General features: G+C 44.3%; 1 protein-coding gene and 1 pseudogene across 2 annotated transcripts; one reads left to right on the top strand and one right to left on the bottom strand.

The window, feature by feature from the left end:
* Positions 1-254: 254 nt before the first annotated feature.
* LOC311010295 (inactive serine protease 35-like) lies at positions 255-4,334 on the top strand (annotated as a pseudogene). The gene is made up of 2 exons (XR_014599446.1): positions 255-347; positions 2,600-4,334. The product of XR_014599446.1 is annotated as an inactive serine protease 35-like (transcript).
* Positions 4,335-5,588: 1,254 nt separating this feature from the next.
* Positions 5,589-6,544, bottom strand: LOC311010311 (C-C chemokine receptor type 4-like). Its single transcript, XM_084040843.1, has one exon. It carries the CDS (start codon positions 6,530-6,532, stop codon positions 5,612-5,614), a length of 921 nt encoding a protein of 306 aa, XP_083896969.1. The 5' UTR covers positions 6,533-6,544; the 3' UTR covers positions 5,589-5,611.
* Between the last annotated feature and the right edge of the window lie 3,162 nt (positions 6,545-9,706).

Below are 9,706 nucleotides of genomic sequence, written 5' to 3'. Positions count from 1 at the left end.
ACAAGCTTACAGGTCACCAGTCCAATGGTCCAGCTGTCCAGGTAATTGTAAATCCACAGAGGCAGTGTCAGCAGACAGAGCAGGTCTGATATGGCCAAATTCAACATCAAACTCTGGTTCAGACTGGACATTTGCTGCCAGTTTGGTCTGAGGACGATCACAGCGATATTGCCAGGAACTCCCAGCAGGAAGCAGAGGGACATCACCAGAGCAGGGACCAGATGGCCGGAGACCCAGTGGGCATAAGATGGAGATCCAGGAGAGGAGGTGTTCAACGGGACCAGAGTGGAGTTGAGTTGATCCATGCTGCAAACTTGCTGGCTGACAAGCTGGATATTGTCCACTGAGTGAGTGATGATTGAACCTATGCCAGTCTGTCAGAGAAACGAGACGTTCTCTTTTGATGTGTCCAAAGAGGAACGAATAACAAATTCACAGATTAGTAAGGATAAACTGGAATCTTATCCGGATATCACATGTTCTTTTGTGGCTACGTGGTTTTGCATGGCTTTGTTATCTGATACATTTTCTAATGATGCTGTTTCATATTCATATTGCATATTCAAACATCGGGCCCTATCTTGGCGGTCTGAAACGGGAAACACAAGTGTCTTTGTGGGCGGATCTCGGACACTGTTATTATAATGGCGGATAAATGACTCTTACGCCCGACGCATATCTTAAAAGGGTTGGTCTTAAGTGGCTTGATTACTAATAGGTGTGTTTTGGGTGTAACATGCAATAAGACAATCAGAGCATCATCTACCATTTCCTTTAAAAGTGAGAGGCACTTGTTCTATTTTCCACCAAATTGAGCCATTTTATCACATTTTCACATATTCTGTCTATTAATATATAGAAATTACATTGTGATGCAAGTCACACTTCCTCACCCCTCCCCATCTCTCTTCCCCACCTTCACCCACCCACTGACATACACAGCCCTGGCTTCAAAATTGATTTAACATATTCACCAGATTGAGCCTTTTCCACACAATTCCTTTCTCCCGCAAACGGCATCTGCCGATGAAGATCATGTGATAAGATTGAAAGCTCCAGAAACCTCACAAAATGTTGGTTCCAAAGCCAAGTAAGAACTTGGCATCTCATTATGAATCTCATTTTATAGAACCTTTCTAACTCTCTCTCGCTCTAACTAAACTGCTATCGTTGCAAGTGCACGTCATCTGTTAGGATAACAGTAGCCTAATAATTGAGCCTTTGACTGATGTGTGTGTGCCTGTAGGTCCATGTGTGTGTTGGTGTTACAAGATCTAATCACGGAGAAAAGGGGAGTTCCTGCTCTGAATGAAGTCTTGTTGCAGCAAGCAGAGCGACACTAGTCAAAATAAACCAACAGGGGTTAATATACAGGTTCCCCTGAGAGGTGTGTGTGTGTGTGTGTGTGTGTGTGTGTGTGTGTGTGTGTGTGTGTGTGTGTGTGTGTGTGTGTGTGTGTGTGTGTGTGTGTGTGTGTGTGTGTGTGTGTGTGTGTGTGTGTGTGTGTGTGTGTGTGTGTGCGTGTGTGTGTGTGTGTGTGTGTGTGTGTGTGTGTGTGTGTGTGTGTGTGTGACCACACACTTCAAATGTCACCTGACATAAATCAAATTGTTTCGGCCCTGAAAAACACGCTGAAAGGCAACATTTTATTGGTAGATCTATCTGCAAAAAGCTTGACATCCAAACTAACTTCTGTGTGAATTTCCGACGTAATCAAAATATTTGCAGAATGCGAAAAAACAACTCAATTTTTGACCTAAAATGTAACGTCATCACATGATTAGTACCTTCATTCATGCTTGACTCCCCCTTTCTGCCTGTTTGCTCATCGCCTTTTTTCTGCATCAGAGTGGGATGTAGATTTCTCTGAGGATCTTGCACAAAGCTTCTGCTCGTGCTCCAGCTTCTTTTTTTTTTTTAGCCCATTAAATGATGGAAGTCAGTCTGCTGGGAGCCGTTTTGATGGAGAGGATTTTTTATTGATGAGAAGGACAACATTTACTGGAAGTTTTGTGTGTTTTTTTATGTTTGCAGGTAGGAAGAGACATTTGTATTTCTTGATAGTCTTCTCAAAATACAATCACATCAGTCCTCTTAATATTGTTTACAAAAGCTATGTTTTCTCTGTATCTTCTTTCTCTTTTCATATTAGCCATACAGGGATTTCACTGCTTTTCTAAGATGTATAACCTTGAGTCAGTTATACACTAATATCAGACTTACTTACTTAATTAATATCAAAACAAGTCTCAAATGTCCTTCACATCACTGAATTATTGTTACATGTAGTAATAACAATAGCATTACCTGCATTTTGAACCATGTATTCTTTTAATTGAATTGTTGAAGTAAAACATCACAGTAGCAGTTTACTGCTCAGTGGTTTGTTGTTTAGAAGTTGAGCTTGTGCACCCTCTGCTGGCCATATAACATATGGAAGCGACATCATTGCTACTAATATGAGCTGTGGGAACATGCATAGAAGTCTCCTCTTGGCCTGATGAAAAAAATAAGAGATGTTAAGAGGTTTGAATCCATATTATTTGTCTCTTACACCTTGGTACTGGATATTTCTATCTCGGTGTCTCTTTCTTTTCAGTGGGATGGGACTCAATCACTACCTGTGTCTCCTGCTCTGTGCAGCAGCACTGACGTTTTCTGAAGTTACTGGTAAAGATGGGAACAGCGGCGCGTACAGGTGGACCAGGCAGAGCCTCCCAGTGCTGCTCGAGACAAACACAGAGCCTCTAAACATGCCGTTGTTCGGCGGGCAGGAGGAGGAGGAGAGAGGGGGGATGAAGACACTCTGTGGAATAGAGTGTCAAAGCAGCCTACCACCCATCGACCTTGCCGAGCAAGAGAGGATTCTGGGATATGAGACAATGCATGAGAATGGCACTCGCACGCATACAGATATCAGTCTGCAGGGTTTTAACAGGACGTCTGCAGGAACACCGGCCCGCTCGCCGGCTCATGCCCGCAGGAGACGGCAGGTTTATGGAGCAGATGGACGCTTTGTGATCTCTGATTCGTATTTCATCACCAACTATCCTTTCTCTACGGCTGTTCGCCTCTCAACAGGCTGCTCTGGAGTCCTAATATCCCAGAAACACGTGCTAACAGCGGCACACTGCATCCATGATGGGAGAGACTACCTAGAGAGTGCCAGGAGGCTTAGAGTAGGGGTGTTGCAGCTCAAGACTAAGAGGAGAAGAGGAGGTGGGAGGAGAGGGAGGCAGAAGGGTGGGAGGAAAGGAGAGGCAGAGGGGGTGAGGAGTAGATGATAGAGGAAGGTGAGGAGCAGAATGGTATAGATGAAGATGTAGTGAGAAAGAGAAAGGGAGGCAAAGGCAGGAGGTATAGGAGGAGAAAAGAGGGTGAGGAGGGTGTAGCTGAGTTAGTCAGAGGAGGGAAACAAAAAAGTCCCAGACGTATGCCACGCAATGCTGAACCCAGGAAGCAGCCTGTCTTCCGTTGGACACGAGTTAAACAAACCAAAATCCCTCAAGGATGGATCCAAAACAAGAGCTCCGCCAGCTCAGTGTCCCCCGACTACGACTACGCTCTTCTGGAGCTGAAACGACCCCTGAAGCAGAAGCACATGGAGCTTGGGGTGGCACCCTCCGACACCCCCCTGGCACGGATACACTTTTCAGGCTACGATGCTGACAAAAGCCTGCTGGACGGGCGTGGAAATGAGACGGTGGTTTACCGGTTCTGCTCAGTCGCAAATGAGTCCGACGATTTGATGTACCAGCAGTGTGACGCACAGCCGGGCGCCACAGGGGCAGGCGTTTACGTCCGTCTGAGGCAGGAGGTGGGCGAGGAAGGCAGGAAGGGGAAGTGGCAGCGGAGGGTGATTGGAGTGTTTTCAGGCCATCAGTGGGTGGAGGTGGCGGGAGGCGAACAGAGGGACTTTAATGTTGCGGTGAGGATTACGCCACCCAAATATGCCCAGATCTGTCACTGGATCCACGGAGATCCAAGACTCTGTAAACATGTTTGACTGCAAAGTGATGGATTGAGTCAGTTCAACAGTATGTTCTTGTTTTACAAAATGGTCCTAAACATTGACTTGTGAGTTGAATTTGTCTTAGTTAAAAAGCAGGAGGTAGCTTTGTACAGAGAAGTCAACTTTTAGCAAAGTGTTAATCTTGATTGCAGACTGTGTTGTTTTCAATTTAGCACTACAGAAATGTTACCCATAATTGCAGTTCCTCAAGAGCTTAAACAGCCAAGAACACGCCTCCAAAGGTTATCATTCATTGCATCCAACCTAATATTTGTTTGAATATATTGTCAAGCATGATAAATGCCTATAGAGGATATCTTCTTTAGAGAAATCCTGGTGACTTAGTCAAAAATGTATTTGAGTTTGATTACTTTGGTACTTCCGTGTCTTTCACTCTCTGAATCACCCAACTTATATTACTCTTCAACTATAATTGTGAAGGAAAAGATGTCAACAACAGCTTTTTTTTTTACCTTTGCATACTAAATAAGTCAAACCTGCTGGTCCTTGTTTCACTTCATTTTAAGGGAATACTCGGTTTACACAACATTTATACATATTTTATGATGTTTAAAACATCTTGTGCCGTTATCTTTTCCGTCACTGAACAGAAATGTTCTTGCCACACGAACATTTTCTTGTCAAAAGAAGGAATTCATGCAGATAACACGTAAAATTTTTGAATTATCAAACGACACGTCGACAAAATCAAAACAGATTAGTAATGAGCTGCGAGGGATGTTTGGATCAGTTTATTTTGTCTTTTGTCTTGTTGTGTGTTTGTGATAAATATTACGTTTCTGCCAGGAGGCGCTAGCTTAGCTTAGCATAAAGACACACCAGGGAAGCGGCTAGCCTGGCTCCCTCTGAAGGAAACCAAATTAAAGTTTAAAATCAGCACGTTGCTGGACTATATCTTAACTAGGACCAATAACTTCTGTCATCACTGCTAGCTAGCTAGTTTCTCCCTGTTTCCACTCATTTTGCCAAGCTAACTAAGCCAACCATGGCCCAACTTTAGCCTCACATTTACAGTAACTCTCCAACAAAAACGAAAGGCAAAAATTGGTAAGATGAAAGATGACAAGGAGTGATGGATGTATCCAACAGTAGCTTTATTGAGAATAATTCACACAGCGACTGACCAGAATCATATTTTACCGCACAAACATTTCCTTTACATTTTCAATGCAGAGCGGCCTATTTTTTATTATCGCTGATGATACCACTTTTGACCATCATTTATTATACATGCATTATATCTTTATCACGGTTAATGTATTGTAATTTGTTTATAATGACATGTTACAATGTCTCAACACAGTTTGTTGTCTTACCACATGAATCCACAATACCCACACACGAACACACACTCAAAAAAGAAAAGTATACATAAGATAATATTTTTGACCTAAATGAACCAGGAATTGTATTGCTAATGCAGCGTCACTATTTTTACAGCTCTGACTGAGGACCAGTTGTAATCAGATCAACATGCCTCACTAAACCACAAATCATGTGTAGCTTTTTCTGACAAAAAAGAGAAACGCACCTTCAAAATGTTTTTCATATCACAAGAACAAAGATAATTTCTCTAGTTTACTCATCTTCATCATCTTCATCATCAAGTTTCTGCACTCTTGGTGGATTTTCATCTATCGTACTATGACTAGACTTCCTGGAACAGTGAGTATCTGCAATAACAACAACATCTACTGTATGTTCTGTTTTTCGGCACTCAGTGCATATGTTTCGAGAAGCAAAGGCATAAAGGAGTGGATTCATGCAGTTATTCACAAATATCAGTGCTACACAGATGCTCCAGCTATACGTGCAAAATATCCAAAGCTTGTCATTTTGGAGTGAAATAGCCGCGACACCAAGCACATTTGTGATATGAAGTGGCATCCATAGGACAAAAAAGGTCACAACGATACTTGTGACCAGCCGGGTCGTCCGTGGGTTGTTGAAGAAAGCTGCCTGATTCACCGTTCTTTGGAGGCCGCTGTATGCAAATACCACGACAGCAATTGAGACAAATCCCAGCAGGAACTCTTCCAGAAGCACTGCCAGACCCTGGGCAGGGGTAGAGTAGTGATGTTTGCAGGCTGTCCTGTGCTGGTCTGAGGTCAGCTGTCGAACCACCAGAACAGGGATGGACAGGATCATTGCAACCAGCCAGAGTGTAACCAGCAGCATCCTCTTTCCTATCTGATCCAAGCCCCTCAGCTGGTGCACCACCTGTAGGTAGCGCTGGACACTCAGGGCCGTCACAGTCAGAAGGCTACTAAAAACTGTGCAGCACACAAGATACGACACAAGCTTACAGGTCACCAGTCCAATGGTCCAGCTGTCCAGGAGAGTGTAAATCCATAGAGGCAGTGTGAGCAGGCAGAGCAGGTCTGATATGGCCAAATTCAGCATCAAACTCTGGTTCAGACTGGACATTTGCTGCCAGTTTGGTCTGAGGACAATCACAGCGATATTGCCAGGAACTCCCAGCAGGAAGCAGAGGGACATCACCACCGCAGGGACCAGATGACTGAAGACCCAGGTGTCATCAGATGGAGATCCAGGAGAGGAGAGGTTCAATGGGACCAGAGTGGAGTTGAGTTGTTCCATGCTGCAAACTTGCTGGCTGACAAGCTGGATATTGTCCACTGAGCGAGTGATGATTGAACCTATGCCAGTCTGTCAGAGAAACGAGATGTTGTCTTTTGATGTTTCCAAAGAGGAACGAATAACAAATTCACAGATTAGTAAGGATAAACTGGAATCTTACCCGGATATCACGTGTTCTTTTGTGGCTACGTGGTTTTGCATGGCTTTGTTATCTGATGCAAAGATGCATAGTTCACCACAACACCTCCAGGAAAGTAAAAATAAAACCAGAGGACTACTTTTTGCATCTACTGCAACAGTGAAGACTCATATTCAAACATCGGGCCCTATCTTGGCGGTCTGTAACGGGAAAAACTAGTGTCTTTGTGGGCGGATCTCGGACACTGTTATTATAATGGCGGATAAATGACTCTTGCGCCCGACGCATATCTAAAAATTGTTTGTTTGCCGATGAAGATCATGTGATAAGATTGAAAGCTCCAGAAACCTCACAAAATGTTGGTTCCAAACACTAGCGGCGCCAGGATTTTGATTGTGGGTGGGCCACAAGAAAAGTGGATGGGCCAATTAAAATAAGCCAAAAAAAAAAAAAAAAAAACGGGGTTCCCCTTCATCTCTGTTTCAGCACTGAGGACAGCGACTCAGTAGCCTACCTGTGTGGCTCTTGTGTCGCTGTCCTCAGCTCAGTGCTGAAGCGGACAAAGACCTTGGCAGTAAGCCTGACTTCATTTATCTCTTTTGAACGTTCATACAACAAGACTGAAACGGAATTATATCTTTGGAGGGTCTATTTCTCTCTCCATTTATTTACTCAGCATGGCGGGCAGGGAACTGTCCAAAATTATTTAACTGTTTCTAATAGGCCTACATTCAGAATGACAGAAGAACATATCGACATGAATTGAAATAACAGCAGCATTGAATCCGAAACAGCTGCTAAACACAAACAGCAGGAAAACGATCCAAAATGATTTCTCCTGTAGCTTATTTCTTCAGAATAATTAAATGAATAACATATCTAACCATATACACAACAGCATAACAATCCGAGATAGCTGATAAATAATCACACATGCACACAATTTAATTCAAACGTGCTTGTGGGACTTGGGGCTTGTTACAGCAGGAGACGGCGGGGTTTCGTGCTGAACACAGCAAGAATTTCTTGATATCCCAGTGAATCAGTCAATTCCCTTTCAAATGAAAGCAGGGACAAAGCGTTCAGTCTACCTGTCAACATTGTTGCCCTGGTGCCTGTTTTTATCCGACTGACAGCTGAAAAGAGTCTCTCCACAGTACATGTCGTCATGGGCAATGTGAGGAGGGCCCGCAGGAGACTGTTCATGTTGGGGAAAATATCACGGGGGCATGCGTCGAGCACTTCTACGAGTGTTTCTCTTTTCTCGGTCTTGTTGGCCTTTGCCTTTCTTTTAAGCTGCTGCACAAACACAGTGTGCTCTGCGTCTTCCATGGGAATGGAGAAGTGCGCGCAGGCGGGCCGGATGAGAGCCTTGTCACCAAAGGTGTCTGACCATGGCAAGCAGGCAGCAGCGGCTCTCATAAAGCCGTATGTGTCGGGCTTGAAACGAGCGTTCAGCTCCATCATCTGCTTGTCCAGTATGTCATTCCACACTTTCTGTAGGTCCGAGTTTTGCTGTACAGGTGATGATTTGCCCAGAGTAGAATCAACGTGCGTATTGTCTAACCTGGCCGGCAACTTCCTCTTGCGTGATCCACTGATATCCCAGCGCACAATCTCATGTTTATTCATCAGCTCATCCGTCAGTGCCATTACTTTAGCAAATGCATCATTTTCATTCCTGAATTGTGTGTAGCTGTCCTTGAGCCCTTCAATCAGATCAATACAATCTGTAACTGAGAGTGTGGGAGATTGCAAGCCCTTAGTGGCGTAGTCGCTGACTTCAAACAACTGGTTGAATGTGACAAGCAGAAACAAAAACTTTTTTGTTTGCATTTGGTGCAGTAGGGAGTCAGCTTCAAGTTTTGTTTGGCCAGAACTTTCGGAGAATGTTGCGAGGGTCTCCAAAATAGGTCCCAGGAGCGTCAACACCTTACTGACTGCATTTGACCATGAGCTCCACCTCACATCACAGGATCTCTCCAGCTCCAGTGTTTTTTGCCCCGGTCGCATCTGCTTTTGGATTTCCAGAAATTTGGCGTGTCTGTGCGCCCCAGTCATAAAGTTGTGCAAGCTGTTTATAATATCGAAAAACGTTGAAATGCTAGGAGACACTTTAGCTGCTGTGCAGAGGACAAGGTTGAGTCTATGTGAGTTACAATGCACATATAAAGCGTGGGGAAACGTCTTCTTCAGTATCACATGTACCCCTCCTCTGTTCCCCGACATGACTGATGCGCCATCAAACCCAAATCCGACACACAGCCCCGGGTCCAGCTGCAATGGCTCCAGCACCTCCAAAATCTTAGCCGATATTGCCTCTGCAGTCATGTTGCCCGTTTCCACAAATCCCACAGCCCGTTCTTTCAGTGTGCCGTTGTGCAGGTATCTGACGCATACTGCCACTAGCTCTCTTTTTGAGATGTCTTTGCACTCATCTGCTAAAATCGCATAATATGTGTCCGGTTCATGCAAATCTGCCTTTATTTTTTTTAGAAGGAGTGATGCTGCGATTTCCAGTATCTCATTCTGTATAGAGTGGTGCAGCAGTTTACCATTCTTGGGTAGTTCATCCAGTCGCCTTTTTATTTCTGGGTCATATTTGGAAACCAGGTCAAGTAGCTCCAAAAAGTTACCCTTGTTTGACGCATCTGGATTTTCCCGATGCCCACGCAATGGGATTTCTTGTTTTGCACAGAACAGGACGAGATCTATTACCATCATGATGTGCTGCCTATGTCTTTCAATGAAGGACTTGTCACTGGCATCGTTGTTCAGCTGGTTAATAATATTTCCCCGTCCTGGCTGGTGACTTTGCTTAAAACCATCCATTTTCCCCAGCGCTGCAGCATGTGCCCTGCTGGCTTCATGTTTGCCACAACCCTCGGAAAAATGTTTCCAGTCTTTGAAGCCCGTATTAATGAACCTATTTT

This window comes from Eutrigla gurnardus (genome assembly GCF_963514095.1).
Source record: "Eutrigla gurnardus genome assembly, contig: SCAFFOLD_64, whole genome shotgun sequence".
Taxonomy (NCBI): Eukaryota; Metazoa; Chordata; class Actinopteri; order Perciformes; family Triglidae; genus Eutrigla; species Eutrigla gurnardus.
The sequence above is the reverse complement of the archived record's forward strand: the minus strand, read 5'-3'. Positions and strand labels throughout refer to the sequence as shown.